The sequence below is a fragment of the Castanea sativa genome, chromosome 12 (assembly GCF_040712315.1).
Source record: "Castanea sativa cultivar Marrone di Chiusa Pesio chromosome 12, ASM4071231v1".
Lineage (NCBI taxonomy): Eukaryota > Viridiplantae > Streptophyta > Magnoliopsida > Fagales > Fagaceae > Castanea > Castanea sativa.
The window spans coordinates 18595396-18617101 of NC_134024.1; the positions used below are offsets into that span (position 1 = coordinate 18595396).

The 21706-nt window shown below is 33.3% G+C and overlaps 1 protein-coding gene and 2 pseudogenes across 1 annotated transcript; 2 read left to right on the forward strand and 1 right to left on the reverse strand.

Annotated features, from left to right (window-relative positions):
* Nucleotides 1-7127: 7127 nt before the first annotated feature.
* On the forward strand, nucleotides 7128-7875 carry LOC142620298 (glutathione S-transferase F11-like; annotated as a pseudogene).
* Nucleotides 7876-8412: 537 nt separating this feature from the next.
* LOC142621078 (cytochrome P450 CYP72A219-like) lies at nucleotides 8413-14374 on the reverse strand. The gene is made up of 5 exons (XM_075794393.1): nucleotides 14077-14374; nucleotides 13444-13661; nucleotides 10242-10486; nucleotides 9242-9620; nucleotides 8413-8838 (listed from the first exon to the last, which is right to left on the reverse strand). Exons 1-5 carry the CDS (start codon nucleotides 14351-14353, stop codon nucleotides 8413-8415), a joined length of 1545 nt encoding a protein of 514 aa, XP_075650508.1. The 5' UTR covers nucleotides 14354-14374.
* Nucleotides 14375-18231: 3857 nt separating this feature from the next.
* On the forward strand, nucleotides 18232-21444 carry LOC142621255 (benzyl alcohol O-benzoyltransferase-like; annotated as a pseudogene).
* Nucleotides 21445-21706: the final 262 nt, after the last annotated feature.

A 21706-nucleotide genomic window follows, 5' to 3' on the forward strand; every position in this document is an offset into this window, starting at 1 on the left:
TCTAAATGTTGAATTACAAGCAAATTTGGTACGAAATAAAGCCAACAAAATTATTGAATAAATTCAACCTTACAATAGTGACAACAGTTATTGTCACGCTCTGAACCCAAATGGGTCCAAAGTATGAGAAAAAGAATCATAAAATAAATAAATAAAACTGTAGGAGATCTTTTATTTATTATTATTTTATTTTATTTGAGTTGTTACATTCGTAACCCTTAAAAGAATTTCTTCCTCAAAATTATACCCACAATGAGTTGTCTTAAAACAAGACTAAGAAACCGTTGACATTAATATTTTCAGCATAAAAAAATTTTAGACTCAAGGGATCATGGAGCACTCAACCAATTGTAACACGAAGAGATAATTCATTATGTTTCAAGCGTAAAAACAACGTAGAAAGTTATTTAGCTTTCATATCAAAGTAGGTTGAGTATAGGCATGTATATATCAATATGCAAGCGAAAGCAGAAACTAGCTAAATAGTCATTCGACCAAAGCCTAATAAATTAGGTTTAAGTGTTTAACAATAGAGTAGTATAAGGCCATAAAATCCAAATTCAAGTTAAAACAAGTTAGGAGTCATTTTAAATTATAATTCATATATAAAACCAAGATTCCATAATTTGTGTATAATGTAGATTGATCAACAAATAGATCTTGGTCATAGGATCAAAAATTTGCCAAAGTTTTCAAATCAAAGGAACAAAGAAATATACTTCTATTAAAATAGGGTTGAAGGACCCAACCTAGATGACAAACTCATAAAATAGATAATCTTTTGAAAATAGGTGAACATCATAGAACTTCAAAGTAGCCTTTCGATTTAAAAGAGAGGTATTAACCTTACGATATTAAATACCAGTTACAAGTTATCATGCATAGCAACTGAGTATTCAAATTAGAGCTTAAAAGTAGTCATATAAGTAAAAATATGCCCTACTTAGAATCAAGTGGAAATTTTATAACTACCTCTTTACTTCAAAAAATTCAAAAGGTCATTTCAAATTATAATCATTCTTAAAATCAAGAATATAAATGGGTCAACTTAATTGATAATCCTTGAAAAGGCCACTTTGATTCCAACTAGTTTCAAACACAAGTGTAGAACAAGAGCCATAAGGCCAAAAAATTTAGATTAAGTTTAAAACCAAACTAATCACAGGAGATATTCCTTTTTAATAAGATCCAAATTTTGAAGTTAGGATTAAAATCAAGGGAGTCAATACCGTACCAAAAGTCGTTTCGGTTTGGTCAGGAAAATGAAATATTTCAGTGCCAGTTGATACTGGTATACCATTTTGAAATTACCGCTAATTTGATATATTTATATATAAAAATTAATAAATGTAAATATTTATATATTAAATAGTAAAAATATATATATATACATAGTTTCTTTAAAATACATTAAATTTTAAATCTATGTCTCATTTAATATGTTAACCCCTAATTAAAATGTTAGTTAATTAAAATAATATGCAATCTACTTAGATGATGATGATGTAATTCAGCAAAAAAAAAAATGATGATGATGATGTAGATTTGGTAGTCACTGGCAGATTATAAAAAAATATAAAATAAAAAGTTTCTCATTATATTTTTTTGAAACCTAAGTTCTAAAAGGAGAAAAAAATATATAAAAAAATAAAAAAAAAGAAGTAGCTCTTTGGAAGTTGTAACTTTAAAATGTTAGTACTTAGTTCACATGGGTGGGTGTCAGGGCACACCATCACATGAAACAAATGTACTTTACTTTTTATAAAAACAAAAGAAAGTCTCAAAATGCATTTAAAAGAAGTGCAAGAGTCAAAGAGAAGCACAAGAAGAAGAAGAAGAAGAGCAGACAAGGACGATGGCAAAATGGGACCAGTGCTAGAAAATCAGAAGCGATGATGATATGTGGATTATTTTTATTTTCTTTTCTGTTTATATATTTTTTTTATTTGTTTGAATTTTAGTTACCGGCCAATTTTCATTTTCTAGCCGAAATTCGATATATAACCCGATACGGCTGAAATGAATCTGATACGATCAGTATTTGAACCGGCATGAAACACTAGTGTTCTGGTACCGGTGTACGAGCTGGAACGGTAAATACCGGCCAATACAATACGAAATCAACTTCCTTGGTTAAAATTTCCTTTTATAAACACAAATCGCATACGCTCCACTAAGTGATTCCTATGGCCTCATAATATTCATGAGATTCTGTGTTCGAAATCTCTTGTCAATATCTTAGGGTCACTTCATGAAATTCCTCCTTGTAATAAATCGATGTATGTGGGATAGTGGACTTCATACAGCTGAGAGAATAGTCAAATACTCAAAGAGGTCTAGATATCCTCATTTGTGTTAGGACATATGTGGATCATGTTAAGAACATATGTCATTTAGAATTAGCTAATCCTTTGACAAAACGCACTTTACTTGTAATTGGGTAAATCTAGGATGTGTTTAATACTTCAAAGAACAAGAGTTTAAATATGGTATCTAAGCCATATAAATCTGTCCAAGAAACAAGTGAAAAAGGGTTGTTCATTAAAGTTGGACAGATTCCCAACAGCTGCTCGACAGATATATCTATCGAGGTTTAATGAATCTCAACAGATAACTCGACAGATTTATCTATCGATGTCTCGGCAAATAGCTCGACAGTTGTATCTATCGAGAATTACAAAATTCAAATTTTCGAATCTAATTTTCGGCCCATGCTGACATGTATGTGTAGGGTTTTTTTTCTCATAACCCTAGACATATATAAGACTTATTTTAAAGGCCGTCATACATGAGAATACAAGGAAAACACATGCAAAAAGTAATCGAGTGCCTTATTCTCTCTGAAAGAAGCTATTGCATCTTTGCGCCTTTGCGCCTTAGGGTTTTGTAACCAAGTGCTTCTTGATCTTCATTTTTGATGAAGTGAAGAACTTTGCAGCTAACAATCTTTCTCAAGTTGGTGTGTTAGTCATGTACTGAGAGTCGTGCATCATTGGTTAGTCACGTACTGGGATCCGTGCAAAAATGGTGGTATTCATCTATTGAAGAATTCAGAGGTTCTGAAGCGGTAGAAGGTTTCTACTGTGAGTTCATCTACAGGGATTGTAGAGTCTAAAGACAAAAGTTTTGTACTAGATCTGAAATTTCTCTTTACTATAGTAAATTGCTTTTCAGGAAGGTTTCACCCCCCAGATTTTTTACTGTGAAACTAGTTTGTTTCATTGATTTTCCTAAGCCATCATATCTTGTCTTATTTAATTTTCCGTTGTGCATGATATTGATGTTTGTTTGTTTGTTTTAACGAGGTTTATTTATAATAAATCTAATTAACAACTTTGATTTAAAATTTGTTAATTCTATCAACCGGGGTCTAAATTTCCCACTAGTTTGTCAAAAAAAAAAAAACTTTTCAAAATGGTAAGAAAAGACCAATAATTAAAACCAAAGAAGCCGTGGATTTAGAAATTTAACATTTATCGCGAAGACAAAATTATGTCCATTAGTTCGTAAGGAAGGCTTTAAAAAATGGCTTTAAAAACCCGTGTAAAGTATACAAATCCACATTCCAACTACTCTCCAACTTAATTCAAGACATTTCATATTAGAAGAGAATTTTCAAAATTAAGGTGAAGGAAGCCATTAATTTGCAAAATTAATGCTAATTATGAAGACAAAGGTAGATCCATCACAAAGATGATCATTTTTAGAAGGAACTGTACGATAACCTTTAAAATCCACATAAGCAATACTATCAAGTCTCAAGCTCCATTATCAAATACTTTCTCAAGAGATACAAGGGCCACAACAAAATAAATATATATATATATATATATATATATATATATATATATATAGCGACTACAAAAACATGTCTAAACTCCCAATTTTTGGAAAAATATTCATATCGACAAAGTAACCTTACAAGTTTTCCAATAGCTCAAAAAACAATTTGGGAGAAAACTGCAATTAGTTGCCAAAAAATATCTACCAAGTGTTTATGAAAGTTTGAATCAGAAAGAATATTCAGGTATTATATATCAGGTTCAAAAACCATTTTTAAGGTTAACCCAATCATAAATAGAAAAAAATCTGTCTAATTTTCAACTTATCTTATATATATACACACACAAGCACAAAAGTTACACATCAACAAAATTATCTTATATGGGAGTTTTACATCTTTCTAAACTCTCATATAATACTGAGTGTGCAAGATTTTTTTAATTTGCTACATAAATATATAACAAATATTCAAAAAAAGATTTAGCATCTTCCATTAAAGTTATGATTGCATGATAGTCTTTCATATAATAAAAATTTACCCATTATGATCTTCATTGTGAAATTTTGAGCAATTTCTTTTTCAATATAAACTAACATTCTTTTCAAAATTAGCGTCTTCCACTCTTTTGAATCTCTCAAGGTTTCAATGTCATTTTTGCTTACGTTCAATAAGAAACTCTTTATTAAGTAAGAGAGGAATTGAGTAAGAATGTGAGAACATTTTATTAAAGCGATGAGAGGCTTTTGTGCCTTTGGGGAATTGGGTAGTTGGTTTCTGTAAAAATCTTGCATTTTCAAAGCATTTGCCTGCATATTCATTAACATGCATATATTGTGCCATTCTATTTCTTTCATAAATTCTGATACCAAAACATGAAATCTCATCTCATAAATATATCTCATGAATATCATCGTAAACATCTCTCTCCACCATCTCTCAGTTTCTAAGCATGCCTAACAGACTATAGACTATACTTTAAGAACTCAAACAAAAAAGGAGGACCTTTTCATACATGGTGGGATACTAACTACATAGCTCATGTGCATAAACAAAATAAGCAAAAAAGAACACCAGCAAGTCAAACATGGCCAAGCGATCAGATACGGCCTGGCACAATCTCCCAAAACCAATACGAAGAATCAGGTCATCATGCGCATGAGTGCGAAGTTACCCAGCTGCATCAAAGCCCAGGTCTCTGGCAATCTCTCTGAGTCTATCATGTGAATGTCGAAGACGGACTAGCTTTAATAATACAACGTAATTGTCTTAAAATATGCTGAAATAGAGATTACAAATTTCTAAAACAAAAGAAAAAATCTCTCATCTCTCTACCTCTTTGCCTATCCATCTATATTCTTACCTTTCTTTTCTTCATCTTGATTCTTGATATTTTTTCTATAAGCTCAGTCACTCTTGTAATAGCTTGAAATCATTCTTTGTTCACTGCCCTTCACAGTAGATTCAAGATTGAAGAGGGGCAATGTGGGCATAGCAGAGGTAACCCTTCTAGCCATCTCCCTCTCTGTCTTTCCAATATTTAAGATTGAAGAGTTTTTTTTTTATTCAATTAAATATTTTAAATTATAGTTTTTTAATCTGCTTGATTAATAGGACAACACGCTAGTCTTACATAGCCCACAACACTGCACAATCTACCCACAAGCCACATTACTACACATTGCACAAGGCCATAAGCCCATAGTTCAAAATTCACAACTGGCCCCCACACGCCACATGGCCACACACTAACCCACTCACACCCACACTCAATGTCACACACACTATATCTTACTTTTTTATGCAAAAATTTTTACTTTATCAATTATTATACGTTATCTCACCAATTAATTATTTGACATATATCATATCAACTCATTTGTATTATAGTGATTAATATCATTTTAAATAGATTTTAAATAAAAAAAATTATATATATTATTTAATTAATAATTAAATATAAAAACGCCCCACTTAAATTTTTTGCCTAAGTCCCCAAAGTTGTTGAGCTGCCCTGATTGTACCTATAAGTTTTATGATCACTAACATGTGCTAGAGACATTTGAAACTTTGCTATGGAGTTCAATACAGAAGTGTTTTTGTGTTAAACTTGGTAATTTGTACAATATCACTTTATAGATAAATCTTGCAGTTCCAGACTAAGCTACAACATTTTTTACTAAAGTGATAATAATAATCTAATTTGGACACAACTATTGATTCCACCTGGACTTAAAAAGATAAGAAATGTAATACATAATCTTTAACTTCTCTATATGAAAAGCAGGGTTGATAATCTTTCTGTATTTAGCCCATTTCTCACCCTCATAGTTTACCACTCCCATTTCAAGCAATCTAACAAGTGGATTTGGTTTGGGCTTCTAAAAGTTACCTATCTTGGTGAAAACATTTTTGATTTGTTCAGGGAACATTAGGGGTATTGGGCCAAGCCATGTAAAAGAATTCTTGCTTGCACAAGTTTACAAAGGTTGGAAGAAAATTTGATATGTTTAGACAAATATTATATCTACAACATTTTCACAATATTCTTAAGTGAGAGTTTGTTACTGACTATTACTAATAGATAAAAAATAATTTGAGCAATGTATTTAAGGTAGAACTAGTAACACTAACTTTACCTCAAAAAAAATTTGACTTCACCGCTACCGATTCAGATTCTAGTTTAATCAATCGATCTAGTTTGTCTGGTTTAGATTTAAGATTTTGGGCATAAGCCAATTCATAGTTGGAAGCTTTTAAATAGAAGTTACACGACTTAAACAACACATTCTTTATTCGTATGAAATGAGTGAGATATAATTTGTGTTTGTTGCATCGAAATCTTTAGGTAATTAAGTTTATTGTAGACATATATACCATAAAGCTTCACTGTATGATGTTCAAAGGGGAGAACACGTGGCACAATATGATCAAAGAGTTCTATGGGTTTAGAACAAGCTTGCTTTATCATCATAGAGCTATCCTTCGAGTCGCCGAAAAAAAGTCTAGGAATTTCCTACAAGACCTTGCTTTCTCGAGCACCTCTCCAAATATTTTGGTCTTAACCACACCCAATTCAGAATCATGCATGATAACGTTGTCATTATAACAAAAAGAACAGAGGTGGCAACTTTGTCCAGAGAAATTTCCATTATTTTTTTTCTTTGTATAGAGAGAGCTAGAGGAAGAAGAAAGTGAAGAAGAGATAAGAATGGACGTTTCAACACATTTTTTATAGCCTTTTATTTGTTGTCAACAAGCATTCACAACTTGTCCTAAAAGACAAAATAAAACATCAAGAAAATGACATATATATTCACACACACACACAAGCCTCTAAACACGCATGTTGTGCTTTAGGTAAAAGTTAATAATTTGCATCTATTATAATTTAGAAATATATATTTTTATTTTTCAAACAAATAAAAAGGATAAACTATAGAGATAAGCAGTATCTATATTTTTTTAATGTGAAGGGAAAAAAATCCTAAATTTTTGAAGTTTTCTTTTTTAATTCAAAATAAAATTTGCTATTTGACATTTATGATACTATTTCTAAATGAAGTTACCCTTCATTAATGAGGGTATTTTTGAACCACATAAAAGTCCAGTTGGGAGAATTTGTGTATGAGTGATACAGAGTCTCGAACAATATGCCGCTACGTTTGTGACAAGTGCGTGGACAAAGGAAACAAACGATTATCGGAAAAAACCCCCTAGCAAAAGCATCCATAGATCAATGGATAGAAACAGAAGGGCAGAGCTTCAATCCACTAAGCTCAACTTTGGTGTTTCAACTCACATTCGCGCCTCGAATGAATATCAAGCAAGACAAAGTCGTGATGAGGCAGAATGAAGAGAAGCTATCGAAAGTGCTTGACATCTACAAAAAGAGGCTCAAGGAGGCTCGATTCTTGGCTGGTGATGAATTTTCTTTGGCCAATGTTTCACACTTGCCCAACACTCAATACTTGGTCAATGACACTGATAAGGGTAATTTGTTCACTTCAAGAGAAAATGTGGGGAGATGGTGGGACAAGATATCAAGCCAAGACTCATGGAAGAAGGTGGTTGATTGGCGAAAGGGTGCTTAGAAAATTTGGTTGGCATTTCTTGAATAAATTGCTTCAATCTGGAGAATTTATTTTCTCCCCCCTTTTTTCCTTAGTTTTTTGGCTGAGTTCAAAGAGCTCAATGGCATTTTGATCTCCCTATGTGTAATCTTTCAATTTTAGAACGCTTAAGGGAAATTCATTAATTTTCTACTAGCATTATACACTCTAGCCTTTGCAATAAAGTTGTTAAAATCAGGATCTTATATTGGTAAAAGGGTTTTTAATTTGGGTAGGTCTAAAAATATTAACATTATACTTTAAAAATGAAAATTTACCAAAAATAATGATGTATTTTTCTAATTTAATTTTTTTTTACATTATTCAACATTGTTTCCTTCAATTAACACAATAATGGATGTACAAACACAAACATAATATAATACAGTGGAAATCATAATATGTTGTTTCTTATTCTTTAGAAAATGAGTTTTAATCACTAACTAGTAAATAGAACCCCAAATACACCACGAGGTACAATGGTGATAAATCTTGTTTAACTAGAACAACTTTTTGGTACTATATCTTATGTAATATAATGTGAGCACCAAATTGAGGTTGAAGAGTTATGGTTGAGCAAGGAGCATGAGCATAGGATGAGGAGGTCTCAAATGAGAAGTTCAACAAAATGAGTGACAAAGCCATCTTGGTCTCTATTAGAGCAAAGTTTTGACCAATGCATATCCTAGGACCCCCACCAAATGGGAAGAATGATACTTGGCCCTTTGTTGCCTTTGAAATGCCTTCTGAAAATCTCTCCGGGTTAAACTGTTTTGCATTCTCACCCCACAGTTCATAATCATGGTGGACTAGGATTGTTGGTAGAGCAATCTCCACTCCAGCTGGTATTATCAAATTTCCCAACTTGGTTTCCTTGTGAACTATTCGAAGTAGCGAAGCTGCTGGTGGGTACAACCTCATAGCCTCATTCAATATCATGGTTACCTATGCCATGGATGACCAACTATTACCACAATGCATTTCTTAATGAATTTAGTAAAATAAAATAAGTTCATTAAATGTTCCTCTTGAAGAGTATATGAGAGATTTTGAAGCTCATTTATGATTGATAAAATTTGAAACAAGATTTATTACTTGATCTACAAACCTAATCAAATTTGAGTTTTGCACTCAAATTAGTGGTCTATAGTCTATACTACCAAGTACCAACTCTAACAAAAAAAGAGTATGCTGACTATCGTGAGCTCAATATAAAATGGCTTTTACTTGATCAATTAACTAATATTGCATGCATTTTTATGGATGTGAATATTTCAACTTCGAAAGACAGTACATATTAATTTTATAGGAAAATAAAGAAAAATTATAATCTTTAGGGAATACTTACAATTTTAAGGTGATTTAACCCATCAAAGTCAGGTCTGTTCTTACCAAAGACTTGCAAAACCTCTTCTCTTGCACGAGCTTGCCAGTTTGAATACTTACTCAACAAAACCATTGTCCAAACGAGTAAAACCGAGGTTGTCTCTTCCCCAGCAAAGTAGAAAAGCTTACATTCCTCAATTACATCCTTAATACTCATTCCAGCACTCTTCTTGTTACCAAACTCCTTAATCTCTCTAGAATTCGATTCCATAAGTATGCCTAATAAGTCATCATTTATGCCTTTGCTTGCCTTCTCCCTTTTGTTAATGATTCCTATTAGTAAGTCTCGTACTTCTCTTTCAATTTCCTTCATCCTCCTATGTGTCTTAGTTGGTAAAAACCTGCATACATAAATATTAGCTATTAGTAAATTGTGAAGATTGAAGACACAAAAAGGGAAATTGTATTAATTATAATGTGATGATCTCTGTTAATTTTTGTGTTTGATGAGATGTTCAGGAAAATGAGTTAAAGCCAATTTCATCTCTGAATAAACAATAAAATTTGGAATTTTGTTTTCATTGGATGCACGGTTTTATAAACCAAACAAGACCAACAAGTTCAACTAGGAACCAGAACCAATCCAATCCGGTAAAGTCACCCAAAATTGGTCAAAATCTGAGTTAAACTGGGAAATAGGGCCAAAATCAATTTTTTTACTATACCGATTTTTAAAACCGTGATCAAACTTCAAATGCATAAGAATTTTTATTTGGAAGGTGGGTCAAGCAAATGTTGAAATTCGTTGAAAGCTTGTTATATTAGAAAATAGTGCATCCCTATATATATAAAACATATATATATTTTTAATAGATACGATAGAATTTCAATCTATATAACATATAAAATAAATTTTAATTGGTTAATCCTATCTCAATAAAAATCAAATTTGACTTCTTCTTTTTTTGTTGAGTAAGAAACCAAACTTGACTAAATTTCAAAGTTGAATGTTTGTTCGCTACCTTAGTCCTGGAAAGTATACACATTTTTCTACTTTTACAACAAGTTGTGCTTGCTCTTTTTGGAGTTCAAATATTCTTTTTCCTTCTTTATAGCTACTTCCAAATGCTGTCCTTGAAATCACATCGCTTGACATGTTTTCGAGATAAGGCCATACGTCTAACTCACAGGATCCATCTTCAGAGATCAACCTCTCCCATTGGCTAATCATGTCAATGCAACTTTGATAAAATGCAGGTAACATAAGCTGTAGCAATTGCAATGTAAATAGTTTCAATTATAATAAATAGAAACAAGATTATTGGCATTATATTGTTCAACGAATCTCCATACATAACTTTCCTCACAAATTTTTTCACAGCTGTTGCAAATGGCAAGTTATTAATGATAAATAGCCCATATGAAAATTAATAACCATTTTTTTAAGAGAAAGATCACTAACAATTTACCACTTTAATAATAGTAAAAAAATGTCACGTCTATATTATTAGACTATATTGTTTTTGATAGAATCCCAACTACCCTTTTAATACACATGCGGTTTGTAATATATGCCAAATTGCCAACAACAAATTACCCTTTAATTTATATAATGAATTCAAAGTAGTTAAATGCTTTATAACTTTTTCTTTTTATTCTTTTTTTAATTTGATTGCTATAGATGTTTTTAAGTTTTTTTTTTATAATAGAGATAGAATTTAGAATTTGTAGCATCCACCCTATGATAATTATTCTTTATTATTAAACCAAGATACTATTAAAAAAAATTTGGGTGTAGGTAGGAGTCAAACTTTTCCCATTTGAGCAAACAAGAATCTAAGTTTAAACTTAATTGATATTATTCATATTTGAAAGTTTGAATGGACATAAAGTCTTTTTTTTTTTAAGAAGAAAATGGACATATAATATTATTTGCTATACTAGCATTACTGATGTTTGAATGTACTTAGAATCTTATTTGCACACTGTAAGTGCACAATTGCACCTGGACCCAAAAATATACGTGGGCTCCAGCCCAATGAGCTTTAACAATTCAATTTGTAGAGTGTGGGTTTGGAATCTAATTCGATGGTGCTCGAAACTTGATGAACGGGCCAAATTATTACAATTTTTATAAACAATGGACAAATAGAGAAAAATGAACCTCCTTGGACGTAGGCCGAGGACCCTCTGTATATTATTTCTCTTTTTTTCTTATAAAGGTTACAGCTTCTAGTCTTTCTTCAGTTCTTTTTTCAAAAAGCCCCCCTCTTCTGCTACCCCCTTTTCCCCTTATATACTTCCTTTCCTTCTCCCTTTATCCACGTGTCACCCAAAAATTTTCTTCTACCACCTTCTTGAAATCTTTAAATACTAGCCAGAAAGCTGAACTCCACTGTTCAGGGGTCACTTCCCCATTAATGCGGCCAGTGAGGTAGGTGCAGGGTCTTTAATGTGGAGGCAGCAAGCTCTTCTTGAGATATTTCTCTTACACCGAAATGTCTAGAGGGTATTTGGACTCCCTCTGTAACCTATAGTCTTTCCAAAACTCTGCTCTGATCTGTCCGAGGAGGTTCATTTTTCTCTATTTGTCCATTGTTTATAAAAATTGTAATAATTTGGCCCGTTCATCAAGTTTCGAGCACTATCGAATTAGATTGCGAACCCACACTCTACAAATTGAATTGTTAAGGCTCATTGGGCCTGAGCCCACGTATATTTTTGGGTCCAGGTGCAATTGTGCACTTACACACACAATATTTTTGGTCAACCATATTTTAAGCAATAGATCAAAGGTAGTATCTAGCAATAATTATATTCTTTGTGGTACCTAGTGTATGTAGTTTGAACCCTACTTCTCCCATTAACTACCCATCTCAAAAAATATTGTCACTTTTAAGTTATGAGTACTACTACAGTTACAAACTATTTTATAACATTTTTACAAATTATTGATGTGACAAATTCTTACTGGTTCTCATCTGAGTCCATTATTAACATCATCTTCTCATTTACTAATAATCACTCACTACATCAATAATTTGTAAAATAGTTTCTAAAATAGTTTTTGTCCATAGCATTATTCATAACCAAAACACAAACAATTCCCTATCATGATTATTGTACTGTACTCAGGGCCGGCTGAATAATAGATACAATTGATGCCATGCAATCGCCCAAGGACCCTTAATAAAAGACGGCCCCTACTTGTAAAAAAACAATTATATATATATATAATTCTAAAACAAAAGAAAAAATCTCTCATCTCTCTATCTCTCTACCTATCCATCTATATTCTTACCTTTCTTTTCTTCATCTTGCTTCTTGATATTTTTCTATAAGCTCAGTCATTCTTTGTAAATTGTAATAGCTAGAAATCATTCTTTGTTCACTACCCTTCATAGTAGATTCAAGATTGAAGAGGGGCGGTGTGGGCATAGCATAGGTAACCCTTCTGGTCCTCTCCCTCTCTGTCTTTCCGATATTTAAGATTAAAGAGTTTGCTTTTTATTCAATTAAATATCTTAAATTATATTTTTTAATCTACTTTTTTTTTTCTTGAGATTGATAGGACAATACGCTGGTCTTGCTTAGCCCACAGCACTGCACAGTCTACCCACAAGCCACATCACTGCACATTGCACAAGGCCATAAGCCCATAGTTCACAATTCACAGCTGGCCCCCACATGCCACATGGCCACACACTAACCCACTCACACCCACACTCAATGTCACACCCACTATATCTTTTACTTTTTTTATGCAAAATTTTTATTTTATCAATTATTATAAGTTATCACACCAATTAATAATTTCATGTATATCATATCAACTCATCTGTATTATAGTGATTAATATCATTTTAAATAGATTTTAAGTAAAAAAAAATCAATTAATATTATTTAATTAATATTTAAATATAAAAAATGCCCCACTTAAAATTTTCGCCTAAGCCCCCAGAGTTGTTGAGCCTCCCTGACCGTACCTATAAGTTTTTTTTTATCATTAACATGTGCTACAGACATTTGAAACTTTGCTATGGAGTTTAGTACAGAAGTGTTTTTGCGTTAAACTTGGTGATTTGTACAATATCACTTTAAAGATAAATCATGCAGTTCTAGACTAAGATACAACATTTTTACAAAAGTGATGACAATAATCTAATTTGGACACGACTATTGATTCCACATGGATTTAAAAAGATAAGAAATGTAATACATAACCTTCAACTTCTCTATATGGAAAGCAGGGTTGATGATCTTTCTGTGTTTAGCCCATTTCTCACCCTCGTAGTTTATTACTCCCATTGCAAGCAATCTAACAAGTGGATTTGGTTTGGGCCTCTGAAAGTCACCTATCCTGGTGAAAACATCTTTAATTTGTTCGGGGCTCGTAATGTTTATACGAGGTGTTGGGCCAAGCCATATAAAAGAATTCTTGCCTGCATATGTTACGAAGGTTAGAAGAAAATCTGATATTTTTAGTAAAATATTATGTCTACAATATTTTCACAATAAATATTAAGTGAGAGTTTGTTACTAACTATTACTAATGGATAAAAATCATTTCAACAGTTTATTTAAATTAGAACCAATAACACTAACTTTATCTCAAAAAAAATTCGACTCCACCGCTACCAATTTAGATTCTAGTTTATAGTTTAATCAATCGGTCTAGTTTGTCTGGTTCAGATTTAAGATTTTGGGCATAAGCTAATTCATAGTTGGAAGTTTTAAATAGAAGTTACACGACTTAAACAACCATACATACTATATTGCTATGGAATGAGTGAGATATAATTTGTGTATGCTGCAACAAAATCTTTAGGTAATTAAGTTTATTGTAGACATACATACCATAACGCTTCACTGTGTGATGTTCAAAGGGGAGAACATGTGGCACAATATCGTCAGAGAGTTCTATGTGTTCAGAAGAAGCTTGCTTTATCATCATAGAGCTATCCTTTGTGTCCCCGAAGAAAAGTCTATAAGAATTGCCTACAAGACCTTGCTTTCTCAAGCAACTCTCTAAATATTTTGGTCTTAACCACACCCAATTCAGAATCATGCATGACAACGTTGTCATTATAACAAAAAGAACGGAGGTGGCAACTTTGTCCAGAGAAATTTCCATTTTTTTTTCTTTGTAGAGAGAGAGCTAGAGGTAGAAGAAAGTGAAGAAGAGATAAGAATGGATGTTTCTTCAACACATTTTTTTATAGCCTTTTCTTTGTTGTCAACATGCATAACTTGTCCTAAAGGATGAGGACAAAAAATAAAAGACAAAATAAAACATTAAAAAAATGACATATATATAAACACCAGCTTCAAAGCACGCAGGTTGTGCATGCTCAGAAGCTCTTCTATTTTTTATTATAAAAGTTAAAAAATTGCATCTATTATAATATAGAAATATATATTTTTATTTTTCATATAAATAAAAATGATAAATTTTAGTGATAAGTTGTAACTATTATTTCTTTTTTGAACGTAAAGGGAAAAATATCCTAAATTTTAAGAGTTTTTTTTTTAATTCAAAATGAAATTTGTTATTTGACATTTATGATCATACTTCGAAATAAAGTTATCGTCATTAATGGAGGTATTTTTGAACCATATAAAAGTCCAATTGAAAGAAGATAATCATCTTATATGTAGTTTAGATATAGATAAAGTTAATGGTTTTTTATTATTTGGTTATGTCAAAAAAGTGAAAAGAAAATGGAGAAAGAAATTAGAATAAAAAGAAGATTTTAGAAAATTTTATTTTTACAAACCAAATTCGCACTCTTGAACCAAGTAGATAATTCGCACTCTTCTCTCTTTTTTGTACAATCAAATATAATGCTCCAAAGGTACACTTGCATGATGGCCGGGCTAGTGCTGGTGCAACTGTTGATTCGGCTAGGAAAAAATATATATATTTATATAGAGCTCCAAGATATTTTTGTAAAAAAAAATCTTTTCATTGGATTTGTTGATAGGTTTCTCAATAGCAACAAAATAAAATAAAATAAAACACTGTGGATAGTAGTGTGTATCTATATTCAATGTAGTTTATAATCTAGAAAGAGCTAGCTTAATGTGACCCAAAAAAAAATGACATCACCCATGATTCATGGGGTGCACATTGCGTCATTGATTACATAACCTCCTAAGAAATAAAAAGTTCAAGGCAACACTTTTTACGATGAAAGAAGACAAATGGTTCAGCTAGGGCTATCCAAACCCGACTGAAGCCCTACAACTAGGCCAAACCACCCGACGCCAACCCAAACCAAAGGTCCAATTGGTTGGCTACAGGTTTCTGTTCTCAAGAACCAACACCGGTGAGACGAGTGACGGGTTTGCTTCTCCAAAACCCGAACAACCCGAACCCAATCGGAGTTATATAAAAAATCCAACCAAATCCTGTAAAAACAAGTCAGATCTAGCAAGATCTCAACTAGATCTAGTGAGATCTCAACCAGATCCGGCTAGATCTAGAGGGATTTAGCCAGATCCAGCCAAATCCCAGCAATTTTTAGTGAAAACATGCATGTTCCAATGAAAAAAATGTAAATTTCAGTGATAAAATGTAGATTTCGGCGTCCTTTTCGAGATTCCGATGATGGTTGAGCTAGGATTGACCAGACTCGACTAGAGCCTAATAATCCGACCAAACCACCTGACGCTGACCCAATTCTGGCTCGAACCAAAGGTTCAGTCGGTCGGTAGCGGGTTTTCGTTCTCAAGAACTGACACCGGCGGGTCAAGTGGCGAGTTTGCTTCTCCAAAGCCCAAGCAACCCAAACCCATTCGGAGTTATATAAAAAATCCAGCCAAATCCTGCAAAAACAAGCCAGATCCGGTGAGATCTCAACTAAATTTGGCGAGATCCCGACCAAATCCAACTAGATCTAGAGGGATTTAGCCAAATCAGGCCAAATTCTAGCAATTTTAAGCAAAAACATGCATATTCTAGTGGGAAAAAAAATGCAAATTTCAACGATAAAATGTAGATTCCGGTGGCTTTTTCCAAATTCTGGTGACTTTTCTTTTTTCAGATTTCAATTACTTTTTTTTATTTTGGCAACCAACGCTCACCCTCACCCTAAACCGACTAGACCGATTTTTCCAACAGTCAGTTTTAGGTTCCTCCGACCTCCACCCAACGCCGACAGGTCGAGTTTGGGTTGGGTCCAAAACTGACCCAGCCCGACCCATGGACAGGCCTAGGTTGAGCAACAACAATTTTATATGGGCCACCACAAATATTTTGTCTCTCCTATTTTTGGCATTTGGATTGCTACGATTCAAATTTTTCTCCCTCCTATTTTGGCAATTGGATTGCCACAATTGGAGCCCATTTGGTAATGTTGTTCTAGTAACATTTTTAAGTGTTATGAAAATATGTGTGGGTAAAAAAGTGTTGTAAAAATACGTGTTGTGTTATTTAAACAACAAAAATTATTGTTAAAACAACACAACCAAAGAAGCCCCAAAATTTTCTCTCCTCTTTTTGGTTAGTTGGGCAGTCGGATACATGCACAAAAATTGGGGAGCAATGGTATTATCAAATTTTTTTTTTCTCTTTCCTCCATCTGGTCACACCATTTCTCTCTTCTCTCCTACTTTTTCTCACAATTTCGGCAACATAATTGCTAATATTCTCCTCTCTCCTCATGTTGTAGTACCTATATCACAAATAAACTCGAATTTAAGCAATATTTAGTCAAAAAACTCTCTATAGCATTCATTTAGTATTTAACAAACTATCAACTAATATAGAAACAAAAAAACAAAAAAAACATTATAATATAACAAAATTATTAAGGGTTTTTTTATTTAAGCAAAATTTATATTTTTTTCTAATTAAAAAAAAATCATGACATAATTCTTGATTAATTGGATATTCGATCATCTTAATCAAGAATAACGTTCTAAGGAAGGAATATGTTATTTCTTCAATTTTCATCTTTGAGCCTTTTTAGATGGTAATTCTTGATCTTTGAGCTCTTTTTATCTTAAATTATGCATCAATTGTGAATAATTTTGCATATGAGATGTGTAAATAAAAATGTGAAGCTTCTAAAACAAGCTGGTACAAAAGGTTAGGGTAAAACATAGTTACAATTCTTTATGTATAATACATTAAGGGCATGTTTGGTATGGACTAGGTTGGTTTCATTGGGCTGGTGGGTTGGATTGTTCATGCACATCTCTTCCTGTGCTCCATACGCCATCACACATGCACAGTGCACACGAATCACTAATATTGGGGACTCATGTTGGGAGTAGAAAATCAATAATGCTAGTATACATATATCATACATAAATACACACTTTTTCACAACTATTTTACATGGTAAACTATGAGTGATAAAGGAAAAATAATGAGTCTGTGATAGTGACGGACAAACAATTACAATCTACCGCATAATATAATTGTGGCAAAGTCTGTGTTTGGTGTGATACTAGCATTATTGGTAGAAAACTGGATATGGACAGACACCTATCATTCAGACACTATAGGACTTTTGTTAGAGTTGTTTTCCTCCGTTTGTTTTTGGCTGGTGGCCGTTAGGGATGAGTTTAAGGCATTGCCAAGTAAGATCATTATGTTAAAAACAGACTATTCGTGGCTTGACTCGAATCTTTTGGCATAGAATATAAGTCAGACAATGTTAGGTGAAAGTTCATTGTGATAGACAAAAGTAAATGGTTGATTTATTGCATTGTAGGCATTGTTAATTTACAGTTTAATCACCTAAAATAGTTATTATCAGTCTTAATGTCCATTTCTTTTTATCTTAAAGGTTTCACTTCACCTTAATAAGCGCACTTAATTTGTAAATGCCGTCTCTCTTTTTTGTCTGAGATAAAGAGAAATTCGGCAGCCGTCTCTATTTTGTTCTTCCTTGCATTTTTAATTAATTAAAATAAGAGCATAACAATCTCTTTCAATTTAAACTCACTTGGCACTGTACAGAGCATTCTCAATTGTTGCTCATTTTTGTAGTAATGGCAACGATGGCACCGTCACCCACTTCTCTAGTTTTCAATGTTCGGAGATGTGAACCAGAGCTGGTTGTACCAGCTAAATCCACTCCCCATGAATTCAAACAACTTTTAGATGTGGATGACCGAGAAAAACATCATGTTTCAGTCATAATGTTTTATCGCTATGATCAGTCATTGGAAGGAAAAGACCCTGTGAAGGTCATTAGAGAGGCAATTGCACAAACGCTCGTGTTTTACTACCCTTACGCAAGTAGGCTGAGAGGAATCTAAATCTTCTGTCCCATAAAAATTTGCCACATGTCTCACTTAATAAATTAAATTATAATATTATGCCTTTATTATTTGTTACTTAATATAAATAACAATAAATAATTTAAAATAAAATAAACAAACCACCAACGCCTCCCCACAACTGATCCTCCACCACCACCTTCACCGGCAGTAGGAGCAATAGATCGCCGACGTTGTCAGGAATTGCCGGCGACATCAACCCGACCAGTCACTGCCATCCACCTTCGCTAGGTCCACACCAACACCTCCTTGTTTTCAAATCCAAAACGGTTACCCTTAAAAATCAAAGCGATCTAGAAAAAACACTCTCTCATGTTGCTTTCTTTCTCACCAATCTGGTCTCAAACAAACAAAACAATGGCCTAAAAATTTTGTTCCAAGTTCAACTTTCATTGTCTGCAAGTGGAACGTCCACTATCCCATATGAACAATTTATGGACAATGGGTATAAGCCATGGTGATTTTTTTTATGGAGTTCTGGCAAGCGATTTCATGGATCACAAATAATAAACTCATTCATGGATTTGAAAACAAGGAGGACGTGGTGTGGGCCCAACGGAGGTGGATGGGCATAACTGGTGGGGTTGATGTCACTGGCGATCTCTTGTAGTTGCGTTGGAAAAAGTTGAGGTGGTGGACCGGTGGTGGTGGGAATGTGTTAGGTTTCTTTTTGTTTTATTTATTTATTTTATTTAGATAACTAAAATAAGTTTAAGGCATAAAACTAGGTTTTACTTAAATAATTAGACACTTGTCACATTTTTATTTGTGGAGCATAGAGTGGAACAGGAAAAGTGAAACAAAATATTTGGATTCGGCTTAGGAAAGGTCCCGATGCTAAGTTCATGGTAGAATGTATTGGTGAGGGTGTGATGTTCATTGAGGCTGATGCTAATGTTACACTAGAGGAGTTTGGTAATGCACCTCATCCTCCATTCCCATGCATAGATGAGCTCATTTTTGAAGTTCCCGGCTCCGGAGGGATGGTTAATTGCCCATTGTTGCTTTTTCAGGTAATTTGTGCTTGAGAGATACATTCCAAACTATCTTCTATCAAATGTTTAAGGCAACTTACCTCATTGATGATAATCACACTGTCTTGCGTGTATGTGTGTGTGAGAAAGCTCCACGTACTATTATTCTCTCCTCTTATATAAGGGTTAACTTAACCCTTACCTATGAGTCATATGAGAGAGAAAAAGAGAGGTATAATACACGGAGCGTACATAAAAAAAATTTCATGTACTTATTTGTCTTTCAAACTTTAACCGTGCATTTTTTCTTCTTATTGGATTTGGAATTTAAAAAAATGAAGGTACTTTGTCTATAATTTATGCTATTGGACTATAAATTTGGGGAAGTTATGATCAAACTCATATTGTCATATTACAATGTACCAACATTATTTAGTTCGTCCATGCATATATAAGTAATCAAATAGTCCTGTATCACAACTCACACTTAGTATATTAAGAGTCTTATAGTTTAATAACATTGATTAGTTTCTTTTAAAAGGATAACTAATGTTCAAATCTTCTCCCTTCCACCACTTGTAACAATTTTTCCAAAGAAAAATCACACTTTAGCTGACTAACAATAATAGAACACACAATACAAATTCTTTAATTATATGGTGCCTATGAGCTTTGATTGCCTCACACTCTTTTTGTACATTGTCCAAACACAATATCACCATGCGATAAATATGGACGTTCTGAAAAAAAAAAAAAAAAAAAAAAAAAAAAAAGGACACCTGAAGTGTAGATATATACAGAGTATACATCAAAGAGTGTGAATTGATCATTTTCAGGTGATTATATTCTTTTCTTTTCTTTTTTTTGGCTCGGTTGATGTATTTTCTTTATTTTTGAGGATGTACTTTCTAGGGAAGCTCTGTGCTCCCCTATGTTGTAGGATTTGGCTGTTCTAATAAAAGTTTTGTTTTCAAGCAAAAAAAAAGGTATGTTACTTGTAATAAGTAATATATATAAACACAATAATATGCTCGTGCTTGTGTACTAATGTTGATTGGTATGATATAATATATAGGTGACACGACTAAGGTGAGGAGGTTTTGCCCTTGCCTTGCGCTACAATCACATAATGAGTGATGGTATGAGCATACTTCAATTCATGATTGCTGTGGGTGAGATGGCACAAGGTGCAAGTGCTCCTTCAATCCCACCTGTGTGGCAAAGGAAGCTTCTCAATGCTAGAAACCCACCACAAGTGACATTCACACATCATGAATTTGATAAAGTGGTCGAGTCTAAGGTTTTTGCCAGTTCCCACCATGACATGGCCTGCAAATGTTTCTTCTTTGGTCCAACTCAGATATCTGCAATTCGAAAAAATCTCCCTCATCACCTACCTAAATCTTCCACGTTCGAGGAATTAACAGCATGCTTATGGCGGTGCCGCACCATGGCCATTCAACTAGACTCGGAGGATGAAGTCCGCTTGATATTTGCCATTAATGTGAGAAACAAATTCAACTTACCAATAGGGTACTATGGTAATGGGATTGCAGTCTCATTGGCTTTAACAACTGCTGGAAAGCTATGTCAAAATCCTTTGGAATACGCATTGGAACTAATCAAAAGTGCAAAGAATAATGTTACTGAAGAGTATGTTCGATCACTTACAGATCTTTTGGTGATAAAAGGTCGACCATTTCTTACCATGGTGCATTCCTACTTTGTGTCAGACATAACACGTATAAGATATGAAGCTTTGGATTTTGGATTGGGAAAAGCAGCTTTTAGTGGACCAGGTAAGATTTTTCCAGAGCTAGGCCTTGACCCTGCAAACTTCTACATGCCAATGAAGAATAGTCAAGGAGAGGAGGGAATTATGGTGCCAATGTGCTTGCCAACTTTAGCCATAGAAAGATTTGTGAAGGAGCTAGATAGCATCTTGGGAGACCACTGATATTTTTGGGGTATATGATACTTCCGATGATTCTGGAAATTCATGCATGGTTAAGATTATGTTGGTATAACCGGCCCAAAAGTATAAAGATATCACGTACAGAACGATAGTCATGCATTGATGTTTTATTATTGGGTAATTGCTAATGTGACTTAAATAAAGATATCACGTAATTTAATTTTTAGACTTAAATGGTGACTTCGAAGTTACAAGTTCTGTTCAAATATCGAAATGTGAGTATGATATGTGTAATAGGCAGTGT

What these genes read in the sequence shown, in the direction of transcription:
- LOC142621078 (XM_075794393.1), bottom strand. Translation starts at nt 14,353, where the DNA reads ATGGAAATTTCTCTGGACAAAGTTGCCACCTCCGTTCTTTTTGTTATA. An exon ending in GTATACTTTCCAGGACTAAG is followed by an intron (nt 9,621 to 10,241) that starts GTAGCGAACAAA and finishes TTATGTATGCAG; the next exon opens with GTTTTTACCAACTAAGACAC. An exon ending in GGTTAAATCACCTTAAAATT is followed by an intron (nt 8,839 to 9,241) that starts GTAAGTATTCCC and finishes TCCATGGCATAG; the next exon opens with GTAACCATGATATTGAATGA.